Source organism: Nothobranchius furzeri, chromosome 2 (assembly GCF_043380555.1).
Source record: "Nothobranchius furzeri strain GRZ-AD chromosome 2, NfurGRZ-RIMD1, whole genome shotgun sequence".
In the NCBI taxonomy this organism is placed as follows: Eukaryota; Metazoa; Chordata; class Actinopteri; order Cyprinodontiformes; family Nothobranchiidae; genus Nothobranchius; species Nothobranchius furzeri.
In genome coordinates this window covers 92,298,236-92,324,650 of record NC_091742.1, presented here as the reverse complement: position 1 = coordinate 92,324,650, position 26,415 = coordinate 92,298,236, and the positions used below count along the sequence as shown (strand labels likewise).

Genomic DNA, 26,415 nt, shown 5'->3' with positions numbered 1-26,415 from the left:
TCACCCTTTAGGTCTCCTCCCTGTTGGATGTGCCCAGAAAACCTCAACAGGTTAGCGTCCAGGAGGCATCCTGACCAGATGCCCAAGCCACCTCAACTGGTTCCTCTTGACGTGGAGGAGCAGCGAGTCTACTCCAAGCCCCCACAAACGACTGAGCTTCTCACCCTATCTTTAATGGAGAGCCCATTCATCCTGCAGAGAAAACTCATTTTATGTTTATGTTTATGTGCTTAGCAGACGCTTTTACCCAAAGCGACTTACAATTTTTTTTTTTACCTATAGGGCATGTTGTGATCTGTGGGGGAAACCGGAGTACCCGGAGAAAACCCACGCGTGCATGGGGAGAACACGCAACTCCACGCAGAAAGGCCGCAGCCGAGTTTCGAACCTGCGACCTTCGTGTTGCGAGGCAACAGTGCTAACCACTGTGCCACCATGCAGCCACTTGTATCCCAAAGCTCGTGATCATAGGTGAGGGTAGGAACGTAGATCGACCGGTAAATCAAGAGCTTCGCCTTCTGGCTCAGCTCCCTCTTCACCGTGACAGTTTGGTACAATGCATGCATCACTGCTAATGCAGCACCAATCCACCTATCGATCTCACGCTCCAGCTTTCCCTCACTCTTGAACAAGACCCCGAGATACTTAAATTCCTCCACTTGAGGCAGAACCTCATCCCTGACCGGGAGAAGGCATTCTACCCTTTTCCGATTCAAGACCATGGTCTCAGATTTAGAGGAACTGATTCTCATCCAAGCTGCTTCACACTCGGCCGCGAATCGCTCCAGCGAATGTCGATCACATTCTGACGAAGCCAACAGGACCACATCATCTGCAAAAAGCTGAGACCCGATCCTCCAGCCACCAAAACGGATCCCTTCAACAACTTGGCTGCGCCTAGAAATCCTGTCCATGAAAGTTATGAACAGAATCGGTGACATAGGGCAGCCTTGGCGTAATCCAACTCTCATTGGAAACAAGCCCAAATTACTGCCAGCAATATGGACCTAGCTATGACACTGGACGCACAGGGACCTAACATCCTGTGTCAGAGGACCTGGTATCCCATACTCCTGGAGTCCCCCCTGAAGGGCCCTCCAAGGGAAGCAGTCGAACGCCTTCTCCAAATCCACAAAACACAAGTAGATTGGTTGGGCGAACTCCCACGCGCCCTCCACTACTGAGAGAGGGTGTGAAGCCTCGTTCACACTGAATACAGAATGCATGCAGAAGTGATAAGTGTCTGTGATTAAATGTCCACCAGCAGTGATTAGTTGTGTCATCAGAAATAAAGGGAATGTGGTTAATTTTCATGCTGAGCTGTTTCTTGGAGTGCTATGACTCAATCATGACAAAGTTTGAGTTAAAAAAGATAACCGGTTTATTACAATCTAGTCCATGTTAATACAAACATCGGTACACCGGTGGAGAACCATGCAGCCCAAAAGTGGTTCTGTCTTTCCGGCATCTGTCCACTGCTTATAACTCTGCAACAGCATCTCTAAAAATTCTGGTACAGGCACATTCCTAAGCCTGCTTAGAATAGCAAAATGCTATTGTAGGATAATGGAGTCTCCACAGAGCCACCTTGGAATTTATGACTTCTTGACAACAGTCCCAGCTGTCTCTCCACAGCCTTTAAGGTGGGATTTCTTCTTAGGGGCTCAAAATGAATAAAGACACATTCTTTTTAAGCTGCAGTTATTACATTGTATGCTATTATTTTATATACAGATAAATTGTTTAAAGCAGACGCCAGCGGTATCTAACAGCTTTAAATTGCAGTGGGTTATGTACTACAACCATCATGTGCCTGTTATCTAGTCTGTTTCTTAATTACAGGAGGGTATAACAGTTTTTTCTAAATCTTTAAGTAATATTTTTTTGTATTCAGAATTCATGAATGAACATCTCAATGTTTGGTTAAGGACTGAGTTTAAAAAACAAAGGAGATTTGAAAATCAAAATCAAAAGAGGTGGCTCAAGGGCCGAGTAAGGACTTGATCAATGGTAGTTGAGCAGAGGTACAAGACTAACATTAAGGTTGTAAAAAAACTGAATAGTACATTTGGAAGTACTGTTATGTCTCTTTAAATGTGACTTTCGGCTAAATCTTTGTCCACACAGCTCACAGGCAAAGGCTTCTCTCCTGTGTGGACTCTCATGTGTGTGTTTAAATGTGACTTTTGGGTACATCTGTATCCACAGAGCTCACAGGCAAAAGGCTTCTCTCCTGTGTGGACTCTCACGTGTGTGTTTAAATTTGCCTTATGGGTACATCTGTATCCACAGAGCTCACAGGCAAAAGGCTTCTCTCCTGTGTGGACTCTCATGTGATGGTTTAAACTGACCTTTTGGGTACATCTGTATCCACAGAGCTCACAGGCAAAAGGCTTCTCTCCTGTGTGGACTTTCATGTGATCGTTTAAACTATTTTCATGGCTAAATCTTTTCCCACAGAGCTCACAGACAAAAGGTTTCTCTCCTGTGTGGACTCTCATGTGTCTGTTTAAACCATGTTTATGGCTAAATCTTTGCCAACAGAGCTCACAGGCAAAAGGCTTCTCTCCTGTGTGGACTTTCATGTGATAGTTTAAACTTGCCTTTTGGGTACATCTGTATCCACAAAGCTCACAGGCAAAAGGCTTCTCTCCTGTGTGGACTCTCATGTGTGTATTTAAACTAGCCTTATGGGTACATCTGTATCCACAGAGCTCACAGGCAAAAGGCTTCTCTCCTCTGTGGACTCTCATGTGTGTGTTTAAATTATGTTTACGGCTAAATCTTTGTCCACAGAGCTCACAGGCAAAAGGCTTCTGCCCGGTGTGGCCTTTCATATGACGGGTTAAACTGGACGTTTGGCGAAATCTTTTCCCACAGTCATCACAACTAAATGATTTTGGTTCTTTCTCGACTTTTCTACATGAGCCTCCATGTTGCTTCTCTTTCACACATTTTGTATTAACCGAACACTCTGAAGACTTCACTGCTGAATGACTTGTCACTCTCACATGTTCCTGAAGAGACCACTGGTGGAGGAACCGTATACCACACACAGGGCAGCTAAATGATTTGTTGATGGTCTTAATATCCGACTCTGAACACTTGTTCTCATTACAGCCATGGTCTCCGTTTCCAGTTTCAGGCCCAGAGTCTGAAAGCTCAGAGTCTAGATTCACATCATCTTCATCTTCTCCACTAACTTCAATCTCTGAAGAATTGGATGTCTTTTCTTTAGGGTCCAGATCTAGGTTCTTGCTAGTTTCTACTCCTCCACCAACTTTTGCTGTCATCTGCCCAGCCAGGCTGCTGGTTGGGACACCTCCGTCTTTCATTTGATGGTTGTGGAAATGTAAGAGCAGAGGTTTCTCATCCGTCTCCTCTCTCTTCCTTGAAACTGCAGTGAACCAAGCAGAAATATGTAAAAGAAAAATATTCAGTAAAAAGACAAGACAAAAGACCTAGGGGTGTTTTTGCAATCAGTAATATACATAACCAATGTTGGTAAACACATTACTATTTATGGTAATGCAATACTTTAACAAATAACTATGAATCTAATGAGTTGTGTTTAAGTCCAGACATCACTATGCGATTGGTAGAAGGAAAAAAATGCTATCTGCAAATTCTGATTTACGCCTCTCAGATCCGGTCAAACCAGCCGTCCATCGCTGAAAGAGGTGAGATTGTAAGGCTCGCTGCAGAAATAAAAACACAGAGCATCGTCTGTAACCCATAAAATAATAATGAGCATCATGCTGCTAGATCAGCAGCTTGTGATGACAGTTAGTTCTGCTCACTAGGTCAGCTGACCTTAATCCACAAGATGGGACATATGACACTAGAATTCCAGATAAAGAGCTAGGAGCAAGGCCATTTAAACATTTGTAGGCCAGAACCAAAATCTTAAATTCAACACAGAACTGGACTGGAATCCAATGCAGAACGGAAGCAACTGGAGTGATATGATCAAATCTACCAGTGCCAGTCTAAAGACGGGCTGCAGCATTTTGAACAAGCCGCAGCCTAGCAATACATCCATGATCAACACCCAAGTAAAGACTATTGCAGTAGTCTAAACAAAATGCATTAAATGCATGAATACGTTTCTCAAAATGATTCCTCATCAAAAAGACAAAGATTCTTTAAGTGAAAAAAGCATACTTGAACCACATTATTGACTTGAACATCAAATTTAAGCTGAGAATCAATCCAGTGTTTCCCCTAGGAATTTTCCAGCTGTGGCGGTGGTGGTGGGGTGGGGGGCTTGGGAAGAAACTATGACACGTCTCTAAATAAAGTAAAATTCTCTAGTGCAGAAAGGAGACAACCTCTGATTGATTTGAGAACAGGGTCCGAAATTAACACTCGCCAAATGCGAGTAAATTGCTCCATTTGGCGAGTAAATTTTTGAGCTCTACCTGCCACCTGGCGAGTAAATGTTTGCACCAAATTAGTTATGTTTATCAGTCATCTTCCACGGATTTCTGATACTCCTCCCGCCTGCATGCAGCGTACACAAACGTACATGAAACGTGAACGCCGCATCCAACGTCATTTCCACCTATCCCATTCAATCGGTTTATCAAGTTAGCCGTTAGCTTCGTGTTAAAACTAGCGGTGAAATGTGGCGGTTTTTAACTGGAGTCAGCCAGCCTACCAAAAGAAAACTCGTCGAACTGGAAGAAAAACCACCAGGACCAGTGGCAACCAGAAGATTTTGTGAAAAGTGGCGAAATGGAGACGGCAGAGTCGTGAGACAATGGCTACATTATGATGGCCACGTAGCGTTGCTGCCTTTCACAGACAACTGGCCCTCGGCGTTCTTCAAATATCCAAAAAAAATGCCCGTACTTCCGACTTTGTCTTCTTTGAGGGATAATAAATGTCCCAAGTGCTGCAGTCTCCTCCTGCCATTATTTCAGCTTTAGCTAAAAGAAAGTTTTGGTCGTAAACAACAAAGTGCGCATGTGCCGCTGGCAACTTCCAACAGATGATACGGTGGCTGGTAAGGGTCACCGCGCCTACACCGCAGCCAGGGTAATCCACCGAGATTTTTTTTTTTAAACAAGACTGTTCTTATTATTGTCAACTTTTTTACCGGGGTTTACTGCTACACTGGTTACCGTGACAACCCTAGCCCTGATACACTTTCAGATATTCTCATGGTGCAGCTGTGTTCTCCAGAGATCAAGGACTAGGACCCAAAAGAGGCTGTAATGCTTTGGCACAATGACGGTGTCAGGAGTAGGAGGCCAGACTTCATGGACAGAGAAAACAAGGAGTCTGACTAGATTTCAATGAAAGAGTTCATAAAAATATCTCTAAAAATAAATAAATAAATAGTAAAAATGACAAAAGAGTTGTTTTCCTTATTAATTGATGTTTTAATTATTTTGTCACTCTGTTTGGAATCAACATACCGTAAATCCTCTAATACAGGCCCGGGCCTGTATTTGACTCAAGCTCATCAAGCTCCAGGCCTTTATTGGAAGGAGGCAGAGGCTGTCGCATTGGGTCGTGGATGCCATTGCGATGGCTTATGCGGCAGTGGGCGCAGTGGCTCCCCCTGGGATCGTGTGCCATTCCACCAGGAGTGTTGCTACATCCTGGGCGGCGATGAGAGGTGTGCCACTGGCGGACGTCTGTGCTGCGGCGTCCTGGGCAACTCCGTGCACGTTGGCACGCTTCTACCGCCTCAACGTTGGCCACGGGTCCGCGCTCGCTTTGGCGGTGCTGCCTCTGGCGGCTACCTCCTGAGTGACGGTGAGTTTTATGTTCCTCGTGACACTTCTGGCATAAGTCATCCACTCTGTTTACTGCCACTGGCAGTCAGGAGGGAACGAAACAGAACGGGGGTTGCGGTGTAACTATGGTTCTGTGAGTTCCTGGATGACTGCCAGTCACAGGGGTCACTCGGAACTTCTCGGGCGAGAAGATCCCGGGAGACCCGAACGTAGCTATCGGCGCGTAATTTATAGACTCGTGACCAGGTGCGCTACGTGTCACGTGCGTGACTTTGTTTACATTAGTACTCGACCTGCGCAGAGCGCGAGGAGATAGGGCAGATCTTGTACAGACACCGGCTCGTCCGTGAACGAGCCGAGGCGACGCCGTGCTCTGCTTAAGAAGAAGTGTTATTTTCCCGCTTCAGAAGGAGCGTCCAACGTGTTTTTACGCTTTCTCCGAGACATGTCACGTCGCTAAGTTGTTAGCGCCGCGCACTAACACGTCAATAGTGCAGCGTAGCCTGCTGGAGGTTTTAAGGGTTCAGATGAAACACACGACCACTCAGGCTGCTCACACATCGTTCTTAAGTTGTCGCTGTTGCGCTTACGCTGTCATACAGTATTAGATGCGGTTAAAGTCAGACGTGAAAAAATAAATTTTACATGAATAAGTGATGCTTAGCCTGGTGGGGGGAGGAAAACCTGGCCTAATAAGCACTGGAGGAAACCCTGTCAAGATCGTCAACACTCATTTATCTTAATGCTATTGAAAGCATTATATCCACTGCTACGTTTCTGATTTTAAACTCCGTAACTTATGCTGTAACTTCACCTTGCCCTGCCTGCTCCTCCTTGCTGCCGCCGGCTGTGATCACAAGCGACAACATAGTAGTTCCCGCTGCTTCTTCGGGAAACAGTACCCAAAAAAAAAAAAAACAACTTGGGATCTTGTAAGCGTGGCGGTGGGATTTCAGCAGTGGCGTGCCGCCACGGCTACGCCTATGTGCAGGAAACCCTACAATCTTAGCACCATAATTAGACACAACATCCTTTGCATCATATGAGACTAACTACAGGAGCACCACTTGGTGCAAACATCCACTATTATTAACCCCACGAAGACAACTCAGAGCTAAATCCCTAGCTTTAACAGGAGCATAGGCCGGACAGTCATCAGCATAAAGAAGAAAGTCAAGCTCATATTTCCTAAAGATGGCCCCAAGAAAGAGCAAATATGAATTGAAAAGCAGAGGACCAGGTACAGAGCCCTGTGGAACCCCATATTTCAGGGGAGCATCACTTAAGCAGAAGCTACCAATCTTATGGATTTACCAATTTTATTACTCCCCTATCCTCAACTCTCCTAGAGAGCCGGGGACGTAATAACGTGGGGGCTCGTCCGGGATATTCTATTTATTTTCCACTCTTTCCCGAAAATTCAGGTGTGTGTAACAATAATAACATTGTGTTTGTGTCCCTCAGAGTCAGAGCATGGCGACCTTGGACCTGCCTGCGTTTGTGGTGGCTCCTTCGCGCCGGCTGCTGGAGTTGCCACCAATTTTATTACTCCCCATCCTCATCTCTCCTAGAGAGCCGGGGCCGTAATACTTAGAAAGATATAGCAGCGTAGAAATAGGTATGTGATTGGATAATACCGAGACATCAAGACCGGGTTTCTTAAGAAGGGGTTTGATTACAGCTCTTTTCAGACTCTTTGGAACTTGCCCACACTGCAGACTGCATATGTACGCAACTTGCCCACACTGCAGACTGCATATGTACGCATAGCATGATCGGATCATTTCAGTTTTTGTCCATGTGAACAGAGATTCGGAAATTCCGATCAACCAAGATTTCAATTGGATTGAGGAAATTTGGCGCATGTAAACATGGCTGTCTCACTCACAGTCTTATCTTTGTTATAAATATAAGAGCAGAAACTCGGGGCAGTTGCCTTGAGCTTCTGCCCCTGATTGCAGTTTGGTGACTTGTCTGCTTGTTGTCTCTCCTCTCTCTCCAGCTGCAGGTACTGGGTTATTGATAAAATCCCTAACAGTCATGTAATCATTAGTTTAGAAATATAGAATTAAACTAATTTTTATAAACGATATTCTTGACTCTGTCTGAATTAATATGAAGTGTGTGTTCCTAAGGTCGTATTAAATCAAATATTCAAAGACCAATAAGATTGATCATTTATAATTAGATGGAATATCACATCTTATTGATCATTCAGTAAAAGTAACCACTTCCATCACGTTACACCATCAGCATGGCTCTACAATTCATCCTGCAGCATCTGGACTCCTGGGAACCTACACCAGGATCCTGCCAGAAGCAGAAACAGCTGGAGTTAGCAGGTCAGATCCACGGTGTGTAAAGTCCACTCATGGAGGGAACAGGAAGGGAAACCACTGAAGAACCAGGATAAACAGACCCGAGGAAACATGGACGGAGACACAGCGCTGCCCCGTGGCCAGGCGGGAATGTGGAAACGGACCTGTGGCTATTCCAAACACAGGCGCCATCTTGTTAGCGGCCAGAAGCAGAGTATGGGTGGGATGAGGCTGGCCCATACTCTGGAACAGCAGCTGCTATGTGTGGACTCTCATGTGATTTGTTTGTTTACATTTGTAGTAAACCTTTCTCCACAGTCATCATGACTAAATGATTTAGGTTTCTTCTGGACTTTCCTGCACGAGTCTACATGTTGCTTCACTCTAACACTAGGGCTGCAACAACGAATCGATAAATTCGATGAAAATCGATTACTAAAAGCGTTGGCAACGAATTGCGTCATCGATTCGTTGTGTTGCACAACTCTTCCAAAAGCCCCCTCCCCTCCCGCCCGCCATTGCGCGCAGACCGGCAGGTGTTTGGAAGAGGAACATGCAGAAGCAGCGAGACCCCGAAAAAGTTAAAACTTCTAAAGTTTAGGAGCATTTTCAGTTAAATCAGGCAAAGACATTCGTTACCTGCAACGTTTGTAGGTCAGACTTAGCATGGTACGGGAGTGCTGCAGTGATGATGCAGCGTCTTAAACGCAAGCATGTCAGAATCATCAGTGAGGAAGGAGAGAGCTCTGTGTCCGGGTAAGTTAAAAACTTTTCAAAAGTGATTCACCCAAGCCCCGGATTATTACACAGGCTAGACATGCCCTAAGCTCGTAAAAAAAAGTCTATAAAATCGTAAGCGCGACGCTATTAGATAGACGGGGGGGGGGGGGGGGGGGGGGGCTTCTGCGACCCGCTTCCGCCGTCACATTCCCGCAGAAACTGGTTGATCACACCGGGGCCAGACTACTAACATGTGGCTTTACAACCACAATGTCCTCAGAAGCGAAAATGCTTTTAAAAGGGAGGGAGGAGTCCTAACTGTTGCTGCATGTGGCCTAATGTGAGTCTATTTGGGATCATTGGAATGATCAGCAGCATTTCTTGATGTGACTTTATGGCAGTTGCCCATGGCATCATCGCAAGGAGGATGGCATTCATTTATTTTTGTTTTATTTGGTAGTTTTTCAGTCATTTTTGGAAATACTGATTAATTTTGATTAATTCACAGCCTATGTTTAATTACATTTAAAAATTAGTTGTTTGACATCCCCAATTATAATAAATGTCTACAGATGAGATCAAACAAAACAGATGAGAATTGCCCTTAAAGAGCAAGTCACCCCCAAATAAACTTTTTTTTTTGCTGATAAACTAAATAAACGAGTGTCTAATCGTGCTGCAGACACGTGTCGTCAATAATTTGGCACTTCAGTGCATCTTAGTTAAAATTTAAATATTCTGCCTAAAACTGTCAGTGTTGTGTCGTTGTCAGGTAAAAACTCTGCACTGTATTTTAATTTAAATCTGCCACCGCTATTGGCTAAGAAGTATGCTATGATGTAAAGTGGTACATTGTGATGTCACAATGCTGTCGTGAGCCTGTGTGTGTGTGTGTATTTGTTAGCGGCTCCGCCCTCTCGGTCTGCCAGGCAACAGCATGTGTTGCATTTTTCAAACATGAAGTGGGAATGGAGTTAGACTCTGGTAGGGGTTGACTTGCTCTTTAAGCTGTTTAACTTGGACCAAGCATTTTAGGTCACAGATAGGTGTAGCTTAGGGTCTCTGTCTATACACCTTATAAGACAATTTAGGTGATGGCATGTTGTTTTTCTGCTATTGAACTGTTTTCTAATAATGTTGTGTTTAATAAAGTGAAGGAAGGAGAGAAATAACGTTTCCCTAGCAGTTTTTAAAAATGTCCCTATGTAATCCGATTAATCGATTAATCGTGTCGAGACCCCATCCGATTCATCGATTATCCAAATAATCGTTTGTTGCAGCCCTATCTAACACATTTCTTATGAACCAAACAGCCTGAAGACCTTATTGCTGGATGACTTGTCTCCCTCACGTGTCTCTGGAGAGACCACTTGTGAAGAACTTGTTGACAGAATTACCATCTGACTCAGAAGACCTGCTCTCATTCCAGTCATCATCTTCATCTCCAGTTTCAGACCCAGAGTCTGACAGCTCAGAGTCCCGATTCACACCATCATCATCATCTTCATCATCTCCACTAACTTCAGTCTCTGAAGAATCAGATGTTTGTTCATGAGGGGTCAGATCTGGGTTCCTGCTAGTTCCTGCTCCTCCACCAGTTTCTGCTGCCATCTGGTCAGCTGAGCTGCTGGTTGGAACATCTCTGTCTTCTATTTGCTGCTGATGAAGCTGTGAGACCAGAGGTTTCTCTTCATCATCCTCACTCTTTATAGAAACAGCAGTAACAGGAAACCCGACAGCTTCAGTCTCCTCCTTCAAACAGAGATGCTCTCCCTCCAGACTGGTCCAGAGCTCCTCCTGTTCCTCCTTTATGTGGAGGTGTTCTGGGTCCTGCTGGTCCACACCAGCACTCTGTTCTTCAGGAGCTTCTTCTTTAACCAGCACCAGCTGTGGAACATCTGTAGGACACACAGACACATGATGTTACAGACCACCATACCTTTATATTTACACCATGAGTGATACTGGCTACATGATGTGGGAAAAAGGAACAAGAACATGAACTTCATTTAGATAAAAACAGATTTCTACTTTAGGAACAATAAAAACTTCCATCACAATCAGCGTGTTTGTTTCTGACCAGAACTTCTAAGCCTCCTACTCACAACCCAAGCTTTAGATCTGAAGCTTATGTGAGGAGAAACGTCTCCAAGATAAAATCAGCAACTATTCAGTCAAAAGGAAAATGAATAAACACTTAGATGTAGCTGCTGTCAGTAACAATCTTTCACTTTAAAGCTCTCAGCAGGCTAGAGCACTACAAAGCAAATGAATCTTACTAATTAGCATTTTGGGAGATTTAGTGTTGTTAAATGTTGATGTGGCACACCTGTGAGGTGGGATGGATTATCTCAGCAAAGCAGAAGTGCTCACTATCACACATTTACACTGAATTGTGAACAATGTTTGAGAGAAATGGTAATATTGTGTATCTGGAATGAATTATAGATCTTTAAGTCTATCTCATGAAAAATTGGAGCAGAAATAAAGGTGTTGCATTTATATTGTTGTTGAGTGTATATATATATATATATATATATATATATATATATATATATATATATATATATATGTATGTATGTATGTATGTATGTATGTATGTATGTATGTATGAATGTATGTATGTATGTATGTATGTATGTATGAATGTATGTAACGGCATGAAGGTTCTCTGATTTGTGCCAAAGGTCACATTTGCCCAGCTGGGTCAAGCTAGGTCAAACAGTACTTTGAATCCACAGATTAAACCCAAGGAGCCAAGATGTCTGCTCAAGATTATAACATCATCTGCTGTTCCATCCCAGAAGGAGGACACTTCAAGCCACGATGATAATAATTAGATACTAATTAATAAACTCATTGTTTATTACTGTTTAATATAATCATCATAACATGGTCACTTGGTTCATTATAAAGGTATTTTAATTACATGAAATGGTTATTATGCTTTGGGTATAATAATGATTAATTATAATGATTATAAAGATGTGTTCAGCAAAGAAGACCTTCACATTATCCAGCTAACACAGAGTTCAGATAACAATAACTGCATCACATGTTTTTGACGCATGACCAAGCTTTCTTCCAGAGAGTGGGAGTGGTCTGAGAGTTTGGTAAAACTAACCATCACAGATTTCACGTCGAGTTCTGAACAAGACATCATCCTGAGGAGCCAGGGACGGCCGCCCTGAACCTCTGCCGAGCTGTTCAGTCACACCGACAAGAATGGCTAAAGAACAAACGAACCGTAAACGAACTAACGAAGACTCTACCAGAGTCATTGATTTCTGAAGTTAAGTTAAAAGATGAGAACGTGCATCTGCCAAATGCTTCGTACAGCCGTGTACCCAGGACATCTCTGGACCAGATGATCGGGCACTTGCGTCTTCTCTACCAGCCGAAGTGTCCACCTTGGATGAAACCATCCTCCTGATGTCCGGATCCACAAAGGGGGTCCTATTTGGGTGAGGTAGAACATGACAGATGACGTTTGATGCTGTTTCTCTCAAAATAACTCAGTTATCCGCAAAACATCATTTTCACCCAGAACGCCTTTCATTCTCTCTGAAGGAAACCTTCTTAGAACTGCATTCACGCATCCAAAACTCTCATTCTCATTTTAGCTCCATTCAGTCACAGGTTTGCTTTTAAACAAGTAATATCAAAGCTGTTAAAGATTGTCATCAAAACTGCCATCTATGAACTAGGGGTTGTATGAACTAGTCGACTAGTCGACTTCACGGCTCTGTAGTGACTTTTTATGCCTGTCATCAACTATTCGCTGTCACGTGATAATGACTGACAAGATGCAGTCCTCCAGCAGGTGATGAGCCCCTGCGTTGGGAGGCGGAGGCGACGCGCTGTGCCAGAGCGTCGGTACTGACACCGGCGGTAAAACGGACATTTAACCAAACTGTGACCTTTTCCCTCTTGAAATTTTACCTTCCCCTCACCCCCATCCTAATCTTAACCAGTTTGTGCATGCAAAGCTCTGATCGTTGATGCGCTCCAGACATCTGCGTCCTGAGCACCGCCAAACCAGGTGTCACCACCTCAAAAACAAATTAAACATGCAATCGTTCATGTCGGCTCATTTCCTTTAATGTTTTCTGCCTGTTATTTGTGCGTGATGCGTTTCGCTGCTGCGGAGCGAGGTTCTTCACCTGTTTTGTTCTCCGGTGACGGCGCACCCCCAAAATTCCACTATCTCCGCTCCGCTACGAACTCCGCAGCAAAAACGGTCCCGTTGTAGTCGGCCGGCGAGCAGCGGCACCCCGCTCTTTTTGTGGTCGGTAGATCTTTTAGAACTGCAGTTAAAAGGTAACTCATAAGGTGAATATATATGAACCCAGGTAGCAGTTTCTCTTTAGGATTGAGAGGAGATGCAGGAAGATAATAAACAGAGACAGGACAGATAAATAGTCAAATAAAAACAAGTTTATTTTTGTACCTGCTGGTTGCAACAAACAGACACCATTGAAGGTAATCAGAAGTGAGGAACAGAAAATGAAATAATTATTTTAATGTTTAGAGGAGCAGGAACTCCGAGAGGCTGCAGGCGCATCAGTGAGTTTGCGGCCGCTGCGCAGGGGGAGGGGGGAGAGGGCTGAAGCAGAAACTACCGTTGTTAAAAGAAATGTGTTTAACTTTGAAAATGTGGGCGCAATTTTAATTGTCAAAACTCCCGCGAACCTACCGACCCCCTAGTTCTAACAGTGAATAGCACGGTGTTAGAGCTGTGTGTGCGAGGTTTTCCCCATTACAAGTATATATATATATGTATCTATAAATATATATATATATACATACACATATATATATATAAATATATAGTTATTATAATCATCATCATTAACATTGTTATTATGATTATTGTAGTTGTTATATGTATGTACATTATATATATATATATATACAGGTGCTGGCCAGTAAATTAGAATATCATCAAAAGGTTGAAAATATTTCAGTAATTCCATTCAAAACGTGAAACTTGTACATTATATTCATGCAATGCACACAGACCAATGTATTTCCGATGTTTATTACGTTTAATTTTGATATTTATAGGTGACAACCAATGAAAACATCAAATCTGGTATCTCAGAAAATTAGAATATTCTAAAGGCCAATGAAAAAATGTTTGTTTCTCTAATGTTGGCCAACTGAAAAGAATGAACATGAAAAGAATGTGCATGTATAGCACTCAATACTTAGTCGGGGCTCCTTTTGCCTCAATAACTGCAGTAATGCGGCGTGGCATGGACTCGATCAGTCTGTGGCACTGCTCAGGTGTTATGAGAGCCCAGGTTGCTCTGATAGTCGTCTTCAGCTCCTCTGCATTGTTGGGTCTAGCGTATTGCATCCTCCGCTTCACAATACCCCATAGATTTTCTATGGGGTTAAGGTCAGGCGAGTTTGCTGGCCAATCAAGGACAGGGATACCATGGTCCTTTAACCAGGTGCTGGTGGTTTTGGCACTGTGTGCAGGTGCCAAGTCCTGTTGAAAGGTGAAGTCTGCATCCCCATAAAGTTGGTCAGCAGCAGGAAGCATGAAGTGCTCTAAAACTTCCTGGTAGACGGCTGCATTGACCCTGGACCTCAGGAAACAGAGTGGGCCAACACCGGCAGATGACATGGCACCCCACACCATCACTGACGGTGGAAACTTTACACTGGACCTCATGCAACGTGGATTCTGTGCTTCTCCGCTCTTCCTCCAGACTCTGGGTCCTTGATTTCCAAAGGAAATGCAGAACTTGCTTTCATCAGAAAACATAACTTTGGACCACTCAGCATCAGTCCAGTCCTTTTTGTCCTTGGCCCAGGCGAGACGCTTCTTGCGCTGTTTCTTGTTCAAGAGTGGCTTGACACACGGAATGCGACACCTGAATCCCATGTCTTTCATGAGTCTCCTCGTGGTGGTTCTTGAAGCGCTGACTCCAGCTGCAGTCCACTCTTTGTGGATCTCCCCCACATTTTTGAATGGATTTGTCGTCACAATTCTCTGCAGGGTGCGGTTATCCCTAGAGCTTGTACACTTTTTTCTACCACATTTTTTCCGTCCCTTCGCCTGTCTGTTAATGTGCTTGGACACAGAGCTCTGCGAACAGCCAGCTTCTTTAGCAATCACCTTTTGTGTCTTGCCCTCCTTGTGCAAGGTGTCAATGATTGTCTTTTGGACAGCTGTTAAGTCAGAAGTCTTCCCCATGATTGTGGTGCCTTCAAAACAAGACTGAGGGACCTTTTAAAGGCCTTTGCAGGTGTTTTGAGTAAATCAGCTGATTAGAGTGGCAGCAGGTGTCTTCTATATTCAGCCTTTTCAGAATATTCTAATTTTTTGAGATACCAAATTTGGAGTTTTCATTAGTTGTCACTTATGAATATCAAATTTAAATGTAATGAACATTGGAAATACATTGGTCTGTGTGCATTGCATGAATATAATGTACAAGTTTCACGTTTTGAATGGAATTACTGAAATATTTTCAACCTTTTGATGATATTCTAATTTACTGGCCAGCACCTGTATATATATATATATATATAATGTTTTTATTATATAATTATATTCTATTGGTATTATTATCATCATCATTAATATTGTTTATTATTATTATTGTTACTATTATATTATATATATATGTTGTTATTATATAATATATTATTATCGTTATTATTGTCATCATCATTAATATTGTTTATTTTATTATAATGATTATTGTAGTTGTTAATATTATACGTCCAGTAGTGGGTTACTTAGTGACTGAGCAGTGGGCGGAGCCTGTTGTTTTCTACTCATTGTATTATTTTTCAGCGTTTTATTGTGATTCCTTTCGTGACCTCGGTCTGGGACACGTGCTGTATGAATAAACTTGGTTCTTCTTCCACCACAGAGAAAGGCTGCTCTTCCAGCATCATGAACTTCCTTATGGTCCGGTTATTAGCTGAGCCTTCTGACGCTCATACAGACGGGTGTTGGTGAGCGTAGCTGCGTCTGACTGGGAGGTGTTTATCTCTGCAGCCATCCCTGGAAACTCACCTCACTCCACCCAGACTTTGTTCTTTACGTCGTATTAAACCAGCTGTAATCAGCTTCCCCAGGAGCTGAAGCTTTTCATTGCAGGACTCAAAGCTTACATCACTCTCGCAGACGGAGTTAAAGTTAGGCGGACATGTTGTTTTACATTGTTGCTGCTGTCCTGCACAGCATGAAGGAAAAGGGGAAGAACCCCAAGTGCTGCACACAGGGTTCACACAGGTGTTGCTGGTATGATCAGAACATCCCAAACTAACTGATAGGTAATTTGATTTTATCCCATATTACCTTAAAGGACGACACACCCAGAGAGAGAGTAAATTGATTATTTGTTAATGTTCGATCACCATGCGTGAGCTGGGCCCAGACATCCAGCCCCCACTCTGCTACAGCCTCAAAGCCTTCACCTCACCAGCTCTGCATACCTGCGGTCTCCATCAGGAGACCAGAATGTTAGGTAATATTTAATCTCCATAACCCTGGACCCTGAAATAAACACACATGACAACAAGGAAGACATTTTACCCTGAGTCTCCAAAACAAGGAGAGTTAATGCAGGAATGGCCTTCTCCAAGGCTTCTTCCCACATCACTCCCGTGTGCTCCCAGTTCGTCAGGGGCTTTATTTACAAAATGGATGGGGGAGAAATCTTTCTAGACTTCAGCTGGTCCAGAATTCAGCAGCTAGGTTGCTGACTGGAGCTGACAGAAGACAACACATTTCTCCAATTCTGAAATCTCTCCACTGGTTGCCCGTGCAGTTCAGGATAAATTTCAAAATTATGCTTCTGACTTACAAATCCTTGAACCATCAAGCTCCTCCATATCTGTGTGAACTGGTCCATTACTACAACCCGCCGCGTGCTCTCAGGTCTGAAGATAAGCTCCTCCTAGCTGTTCCAAATGCTCGTTTAAAAAGCCGTGGAGAAAGGGCTTTCTCTGTCTGTGCACCGAAGCTGTGGAACGCATTACCACTGCTAGTGAGGCTAGCACCAACAGCTAGCATTTTTAAATCACGCTTGAAAACTCGCTACTTCAACCTAGCTTATACAACATAATTATGACCATCACTTACATCTGCATTGTTTAAAAATGGACTTTACAATATCAACTTCCATACTATTGAGGTTCTTTTTTAAAATGTTTTTCTAATTTTTTATTCTCCGTGTCTTATATATTTTTAGCTGTTAGCTTTTGAGAATTTTGTTGTATTTCCTTTTTATCGTTTATCTGTGTTCGACATGTTTGTATACCGCCGGTTTGATTAACTAACATCTTTAGTGTACAGCGCCTTGTTTGGTTGTAGTGCCTTGTGAATGCGCTTTATAAATTAAATTGGATTGGATTGGAAGTTACAGAGGTTTCTCAATCAACATCCTTGCTCAACCTTTTCATGAACAGCCAACACAGAGATTCATGATGTGTAATGGGCATCTTTTAGGCCTCAAAAAGGTACATTTATAAAAATACCCAACACTAACACCAACGTAGATACACAATAAACAACTTGTATTAAGTACTGATGAGCTATCTGCAGTGTAACAGGACCAGCTGGCATCCTCACACCAAAAGGAGGAACAGGTGTCTTTTATAAACCAGCCAGGCACTAACTGGTGTGTTTCCATTACCGAAACTTCCCAGTATGACCGTCTCCACTTCACCGGAGCCAGCCGAACCAGTCGTTTTCCAGACCTTTTGAGAGTCTTTGCAGGTTCTGTGGCCTCACCCAGATCACCCGCGGGCAAACCGAGTTCTAACCAGAAGCATCTGTCAGCATTCATTCTGGACAGTTTTACTTATTTTATGCTTCTTTGTGAGAAATGTCCTCATGTCCCCATGTCTGTGGAGGGATCAGACATGGACACTGCTTATTATGGGATAGTAATGGCACTGACTCCTCCTCCAGCTTCGACAAGCCTGTAGCTTTACTTTGGTTCGTTCGGTCGTTTATTTTCTAACTTTGTTGACAACCATGTCGGTCACGTCCAGCATGCGTGCAGCAGAGCAACCAGGAAAACGTGGAACGGACTTCAGCAGACGGAGTCATTTCTAATGAATCAAGTGGAATGGATTTCTTTGAGAACAATCGAAAGAGCAAAAGGTGAACTGAATGTGTGTGTGTGTGTGTGTGTGTGTGTGTGTGTGTGTGTGTGTGTGTGTGTGTGTGTGTGTGGTCCAAATGCATACTTTTAAAAAGTGGGAGGGGCATTCCCTTCTGACATAATGGTTGCGACATCTATGAACCACCTCCACTCAGTCAGCCAATTCAGTAGTTTGCTCGTAGTTTAACTCTTGATCAGGGATTGAAGCAAAAAATTCTCATCTGACTGAAAATTATTGTGGAGGGGGAGGGGCTCACATTGTTTACATACAGCCACTATTCAGGTTTTGATTGGTTTTAAGGTCAGTATTCTTGTTTCTGAAAAACTTGGAATAACCCGTTCACATACACAGTGCGGCATAACCCCCCCCCCCCCCGAAATAAATTATTGGACATTTTATATTTAAACGCATCAGTCTGGTGCATTTTTGGGGGAGAAGTAGAGTTACAGGCTGGTAGGCATGTATGATAAAGTATCTATACATGTTCATTATAATGATATATTTGAGTTAACAATGTTTTCCTGTCCTTTCTTAATCCATTATGAACACAGACTACAGTGAAATCCACTGATGCATCCATGCTGCTCAGCACCAGAACTGCACTAGGTACCAAAAGAACCAATCAGCTGGCAGAAGAGCTCCCTGGTGAACGTGTGAGCTGCAGAACTTGCAAAACTACGTGACTCAATTTAAGGAACAAAGTAGAATCCAGCTGCTGTTATTTATTTGTTGTTGGTGTTTATAGAAACTAAATCTATCTGCAGGGCTTTAGGCCCAGGGCAGAGTTTTATACCTCAGACCAGCTTTAGATCATGACCTGTTATTAATAATATCATGTTCTTTACACCAGTCTGAATATTCTGTAATGTTCACAGACATCCAAACCTTAGAAATGAAATATAATCAATATTAAAATAAAAATTATTAATATAATTTTTTCATTAGGATGAGTTATCTGTTATACTTATTTACATTTGATAGTAAGTAAGTAAAAGTTTATTTATAGAGCGCCTTTCACAGATATAAACCACAAAGCGCTGTACAACATGATAAAGATCAGGGCAAATACCTCTAACCAATAAAAACATCCGAAAAACAATAGCAGTGATAAACGTAGAAAATAAAATCATGAGTACAAACAAAGTGAAGGTGTGAACCCGAACAAAGCCATCATTCTGAAACATTTAGGGAGGGAACGCCTGGATGAAAAGGTGAGTTTTTAGATGATTTTTAAAGACCTCTACAGTGTTAGAGAGACGGAGATTAGAAGGTAGACTGTTCCAAAGTCTGGGTGCAATAGTCTGAAAGGCCCTGTCCCCTTTGGTTTTCAGTCTGGTTCGAGGAACAGCCAGGAGGTTTTCAGATGTGGATCTAAGGTTCCGAGAGGTGGTGTGTGGGTCAGGACTAAAACTTTAAACTGTATTCTATATTCTACCGGGAGTCAGTGGAGGGACTGTAAAACTGGAGTGATGTGAGCTCGTCTGCTGGATTTGGTTAGGAGTCTGGCTGCTGCATTTTGGATGGCTTGAAGGCGTGAGAGGGAGGTTTTGCTGAGACCAGTAAAAAGAGCGTTACTGTAGTCTAAGCGTGATGACACAAAGGCACGGATGATTTTTTCCAGATCTGCAGTAGAAACCAGTTTACGGACTTTTGAAATGTTTCTCAGTTGAAAGAAACAAGAGCGGGAGATGGTTTTGACGTGTGAGTCTAAACTTAAAGCTGGATCAAAAATAACTCCTAGGTTTCTAATGTTGGCCTTGGCTGATGGGCAAAAAGAGGCAATTTCTTGCTCGATTTTTGGCTGAAGTTCCGGGGGTGCAGCGATCAGGGTCTCTGTCTTGTTAGCATTGAGGACAAGAAAGTTGCTGGACAGCCAGTTACTGATCTGGGTCAGGCAGAGTACAAGTGTGGCACAGCCTGTCCAACTGGTGTGGCATAAAGGACATATAGAGCTGAATATCATCAGCGTAGAGGTGGTAGGAGATGTCTGGGAAAGACTGAATGATGCCAGCTAGGGGAAGAATATAGAATGCGAATAGTAGAGGCCCTAGAACTGAACCATGTGGGACCCCGCATGTTAGAGAGGCAGTATCTGAAGAGAAGGTTTCTGACTTCACTGTGAATGTTCTGTTAGTGAGATAGGAAGAGAGCCAGTCTAGAGCAGAACCTGAAATCCCAGCCAGGGCCTTTAACCTGTTTAGTAGAACGTTGTGGTCTACAGTGTCAAAAGCTGCACTGAGGTCAAGCAGGACCATGACAGAGCATTTCCCTGAATCAGCAGCCATCAGGAGGTCATTATGCACCCTTACTAGAGCAGTCTCAGTTGAGTGCTGCTTCAGAAAGCCAGACTGGAAGGGGTCAGAGATCTTTGACTTAGAAAACCAGGATCTGAGTTGGGTTTTAACAACCTTCTCAAGTACTTTACTGATGAAAGGTAGCTTAGAAATGGGCCTAAAGTTACTGGTGGAGCTGGCGTCAAGGTTGGGTTTCTTTAAGAGAGGAGTCACTACTGCATTTTTAAAGTAAGATGGAACACAGCCTTGGCTCAGTGAGCTGTTGATTATATTCAACAGAGATGGACTGATAGAGGCAAGGGACCCGACTAAAACAGAGGGAGGTAAGATATCTGATGAGCATGATGAGAGTTTCATCTGACTGATTATTGAGGCTAAGTCATTTAGTGTAATTGGGGAGAAGGAGGTGAAAGACTCGGAGCACTGGGGGGCCTCCTCTCCTGAGGGGGCGAGGGCTGGTGGAATGCTGGATCTCAGATTCAGCACCTTGTTTTCAAAAAAGTGGAGAAAGGTGTTACAGTCATCAGCTGAAGATAGCTGAGCCTGCTGTGGAGGAGAAGACACGATGCTGGAGATGGTATCAAACAAAACCTTAGGATTATTCTTATTTTGACATATGAGGTTGCTGAAGACAGAAGACCTGGCATTTTCTACAGCTTCGTTGTATGACTCGAGATCTTTAAAATATTCGCGATGAACAACCAGACCTGTCCTCTTCCACCGTCGTTCCGCTTTTCTAAGTTCAAGAATCTGGTTGTTCAGCCAGGGTGAACTGGAGGCACTGGAACTGCGGCTGGTTTTGTAAGGGGCGACCTGATCTAGAATTTTGAGGCAGTGATCATTAAATGAGTTGGTAAGGAGCTCTACGTCATCAGAGGAAGGAGGTACAAAGTCAAAGAGGGAGGAGAAATTTAAAATGGTAGAACTGTTGATAATACGTCGTTGCTTAGCAGAGACTGGTAAAAGAGATTCAGAATTTAGGTTAATATGAAAAGAAACTGACTTATGGTCACTGAACACAACATCATTTATCTGCAGCTTATCAACAAGAAGTCCGTAGGAAAAGACCAGATCCAGGGTGTGGCCTGCTCTGTGAGTGGGACCAGACACGTGTTGAGAGAAATTAAAAGAGTTCATCATGTTTAGGAACTCCCTAGTGGAGCTGTTAGATCCTCAGCATGGATGTTGAAATCTCCAACAATGTATCAATCAATGTATCATAGACAGTATCCTGTCTAGTTTAATAGTTGAAGATGGGAGATCCTGAAAGTCAGACAGGAAGGATGAAGTAGATCCAGGTGGGCGATAGACCAGAATTCCATAAACTGGTTGAACTCGACCAATTTTAATCATGATCATCTCGAATGAGCTGTAGGAGTTTGAGGATATAATTTGGCACGAAAAGTGTTTCTTAAAGATAACAGCTGTTCCTCCACCGCGGCCTGTGGTTCGTGGAGCAGAGAAGAAAGAGCAGTCTTGAGGACAGAGCTCAAGGAGATGAGTGACGTCATTTTCGCGCTGCCAAGACTCGGAAATCCACAAAACGTTTAATTTTTTGGTCTGGAACAGATTGTTGAGGATGTGAGACTTGTTGGCGATGGAGCGCGCGTTAATCAACATCATTTTCGCGGAGGAATCTGGCGATGTGTGTACCGCGGGCTCCATAATGGCGGGCGGCTGGCGGGCTAAGCTACGTAGCGACTCCAGGCTACGCCCGCGGAGGTTCTTTGTCTCCCACGCCTTCAGGTAGCGTCCTGCATCAGGGGCTCCATTTAGCAGCGAGATCAGCCCAACTCTGTTAAGTTTCTGTTGGATCCGCCACAACACAGCCGCGGAGCAGCGATCGGGAAGAGCTTCGCCTCTCAGGATCTTTCGAAGCTGAATGAAGAAGCCGGCTCTCGTCCCCCGTTTCCTCTTCCATGGCCTCCTGGGCAGCGGCAGGCCGACAGGTAACAGAGGGCCGAGATCTTGGTTAACGCCAGGTTCCAGAGGCGGTGGGAAAGCGGGTCCGGTATCGGAGTTCTGGAGGTTGATCATCGCGGACCTGATCGACAACAGTAAGTCTCGATCATATGTTAGCAGGGACTCCGCACCAGATAGAGAAAAAACAATATAAAACACCAAATAACGAAAAAAGATCAGGAGCCTAGCAGACGATGATTAATATTATTTAAAGCTAACTGACGTTGGCCAGCCACATGAATTCATTTTAATGGATGTTAATGGTAATTCTGCTGTTTTGTTGATTATCATATTGTTATTGTGTAATTTTTGTATTACTCTATGGTTACATGCTAATCATAATCCTTGTTAAAAAAAACTGGTTAAAAACTGAAAAAAAAAAAAGATTCAAACTATTAGTTACGCGAGTTAAAAACTGTTTCATGTATTGCCAAAATGTATTTTGAGAAAAGAAATGTACATGCATGTAAATGGTTACTATGGTAATTTGAAGGATGAAGAAAGAAAAGATTGTAAAAGCTATAGCTGTGAGAATAAGAGATGAGAATTTTATTTAGCTGTAAACAATAATTGCATTATTGTTGTGCAGGCTAGGTTTTTATGCTCGGTACGGGACTGAAGTGGATTGGAGTCCTGGATTCTCTCCGGATGGAGATGGCGAGCCTGTGCCCGAACTGAACTGAATCCCGATCAGGAGAACATCATTCTTCTATACTGAGCCAACATTCCAGTGGTAACCACTCAGACCACTGAACCTGAGTTTTACAAGACCGAGGAGACTTTCTTTTTGACTAGACTACGACCAAATAGAAGACTGACTTTGAGCTCTACCTGACTAGGTTTACTGATATAGGGGGAAAGGCCTAATTGTTTAATTATATGTCTATTGCAGCTGCTCTATTTTTTGTTCTATTTTCATATTTCTATATAAAATTACAAATCTGGTGCAACTGTGTTTTTTTGCTCATTCTTTGGATCCAGCTATTCCATTTCCCACTCACTGGTAATTTGTAAGGTAATCCTGTTGGACCTAGAGTCTGGCCTATTTATTATTATTTTTTGAATAAGTGGTAACTTAATCTGACGCCAGGGTTACAATAGACTGACAATATATTCATTCATCCACCAGTACCTGTGTCCATGCTGTCCAGGTCCAGGTGGTGAAGAACACACGATGAATCAGTCCCAGCTGATGGATGATCCTGAAGTGGTAGCAGGTTTTCTTTAGCCGTGTTTAGCTAACAGCTGCAATAGAAACAAAGCAGGAGAGCTGATTAAGATGCTGCTTCAGAACAACGCAGGAGATTAAAGATCCAACGCTTTGGTTCTGGCCAAAGGAACAGCAGCAGATCCAGAGGGCAGGAAGTCTAGAGAAAAGCTTTTCTCACCCACAACCTGATTCTGGAGCTCCGACTGTCACGAAGACCGCAGAATATCTTCTCTGGTTCTGGAAAGAACTCCACCAAGTTGTTGAGGAGGAGAAGAAAGTTTCCACAGCCTGGTGAGAAGATTTCTGCAGCAGCAGCAGTTAGTCGCTTTAGCTGATCAACTCTCCCAGAGACTGAAGTGAAGACATTTTTACTGCAGAGCCTCAAATATTCTCCTCACACACCAGAACAACAAGCTAGCTCTGCTAGCAGCTTCCGGTTTCTGCTTCTTCCGGTGGTCGGTGACCAGCATAAAGGTGCACTACCGCCACCTGCTGGAGCAGAATAAAACACACCTGGCTCTCATACATAACTTCCGCTGGTGGTTTTTCCAGACAAAATATTTGTCGTAATGTTTTTTTTAACGGTTTCGTCAAAAGCCCCGAAAAAACACGTACACTACATTTTGTTATACTTCTGACCCATAACCTAATTGTTTTAGTGAAGGTATTTAGAACAGATTGCTGCACTCAAAAGGAACAGGAAATGTATGGGATTTGTGCCAATAGGATCAAGAAAAACACTTTGGAGAGCAAACAAATTTTAAGACACTGAGAGAAAAAACATTCGTTTCAAAAGAAAAACTTACGATCTGAATCAGATTCTTAAAATGATCAACACTTTGACGGTCAAACAAAAATTAAGAAATTGACAGAACAAAAATATTGACTAAAGGAAAAAAACATGTTTCAAAAGTAAAACTTGCTATCTGAATCAACTTCTTAAAATGAGTAACAAAGTATGTTTCCTTTTTCTGTTTGCCTCCATGTGTTTTTGTTATCAATTTCCTTAGTTTTGTTCTAGCTGCACACAGCTTTGCTCTCACTACCAGATTTGCACTTACACTGTCTGGCTTTCCCCTTTGCAATCCCTGAGTTTTTGGTTGCAATTCTGACACAACCCTTTCGGGTGGGTGGGACTTCTGAGAAGTCCTCTCCCATAGTACAGTGGTTTCTCTTGAGTGACAGTTCAGTGACCTGGAAGTGATGTAGCCTCCAAGACTTTTTTTTCCACCTGGTCAACAACATGAATTTTGAGCCCCAAACACGTTATTTCAATTCAATTTAATTCAAGATTATTTATATAGCGCCAAATCACGACAAGAGTTGTCTCAAGGCACTTTACTTAATAAACATTCCAATTCAGGTCAGTTCATTAAGCCAATCAGAAATAATGTGTCCTATATAAGGAACCCAGCAAATTGCATCAAGTCACTGACTAGTGTCAGTGACTATACAGCAATCCTCATACTAAGCAAGCATGCAGCGACAGTGGAGAGGAAAACTCCCTTTTAACAGGAAGAAACCTCCAGAGAATCCTGGCTCAGTATAAGCAGCCGTCCTCCACGACTCACTGGGGATCGAGAAGACAGAGCAGGCAGACAAAGACAAAGACAAAGACAAAGACACAGACACAGACACAGACACAGACACAGACACAGACACACACACACACACACACACACACACACACACACACACACACACACACACACACACACACACACACACACACACACACACACACACACACACACAGAGACAAGTAATGTGTCTATAGTTATATTGTGATGTCTTAGTAAATATTCTATTTGGTGAAAGATAAATTTTATTGTTTTTATCCTAGTGGATCTATAATTAAACGGATAAACTAGTATTAATACATCCAACGTCAAGGAAAGCAAAAAGTTATTATGAGGAGAGGGATAATGTTTTAGTGGTTAGCAGCAGTGTGCTAGTCGATGGCCCCCTCCATGAGGCCACCACAGCTCAGCAGAACGCCGTTGTAGCTTCTTCTGGGGAGAAAAACACTTACAGAGAAAATAAAGTTAACAGCGTGTCGTGCACTGTTCCTATGTCTTATATATTCTGGAAGTTGTGCAAATGCAGGGATGGGCGTAGATATTCTGATGGAGTGGGGCTGGGTTGGTGCCCTCGGACTCCGTGAGGCTCTGCAATGCTGTTGCTTTGGGCCCTGGCAAGATGGGCTGGGGTCTCCATGCCCTGGGTGGCAGTTTGACAACAGAGGTGCCTATTGGGGCCAGTGGGGGAGCTGTCTCCCTGGAGGGCTAAGCCCAACCAGCCACTCCTCCCCATCCCCGCATATTTTTCTCCCCCTGCTCCCTCACATCATCACACAAACATGCACATAGGACCTTGGGGGGTGGACCCCATTTCTGCATTCCTGTGGCAACCTGCCCCCCAATTTTATTTGCACCTTATACACTTCCACTGACGACATTCCACGCAAACACACACTTAGGGCCTTGGGAGTGAGCACATTCAACGGCATTTGGCAGGGGGATTTCTCAGCCTCATCACGAGTGTCGGTGCCCACTTCCAATTTTAAACTGCACTTAGACACCGAGGGCTGTGTGTGCAATTGGGGTGGTGCGGTGGCATCAGCTGGCATAGGCCAGACAATGCCCACACTGCCCGCTCACCACAGCCATGGAATACATCTCATCAACACACAACAACACTATATTGGAGCAGGCGGAGGGAGACTAGGGGTCTTAGCACACCTCTGCTGTTGCTTGGCTTCCTGGGGCTGGAGGCTAGGAGGGAGTTCTGGCCGTCTAGTTGGGGTCTGGGGTGGTGGGTTGCTGTGCTCAGCGTTGGGCGGGGGAGCCTGCCCAACAATAATGCAATTACAGAGAAACACACATCTGTCTCTCTGGAATGAGCCGTCGCTCATTATTCGACCATCACCATCGCTGCAGGTTTTTAAGAGAAGACACGTTTTTATCGTCTGGTTTTCTGTGATGGGTTTTTATCTTAATTGCTGAGTTATGACCTTTTTATCTATT

The 26,415-nt window shown here is 43.5% G+C and overlaps 1 protein-coding gene across 1 annotated transcript; it reads right to left on the bottom strand.

The window, feature by feature from the left end:
- Window positions 1–1,357: 1,357 nt before the first annotated feature.
- Window positions 1,358–23,852, bottom strand: LOC129159900 (gastrula zinc finger protein XlCGF57.1-like). The gene is made up of 4 exons (XM_054737021.2): window positions 23,568–23,852; window positions 23,312–23,424; window positions 10,183–10,683; window positions 1,358–3,397 (listed from the first exon to the last, which is right to left on the bottom strand). The coding sequence occupies exons 2-4, from the start codon at window positions 23,319–23,321 to the stop codon at window positions 2,091–2,093; spliced, it is 1,818 nt and encodes a 605-aa protein (XP_054592996.2). The 5' UTR covers window positions 23,322–23,424; window positions 23,568–23,852; the 3' UTR covers window positions 1,358–2,090.
- Window positions 23,853–26,415: the final 2,563 nt, after the last annotated feature.

What these genes read in the sequence shown, in the direction of transcription:
- LOC129159900 (XM_054737021.2), bottom strand. An exon ending in CAGGTCTTCTGAGTCAGATG is followed by an intron (nt 3,398 to 10,182) that starts GTAATTCTGTCA and finishes GGTTCACTGCAG; the next exon opens with TTTCAAGGAAGAGAGAGGAG.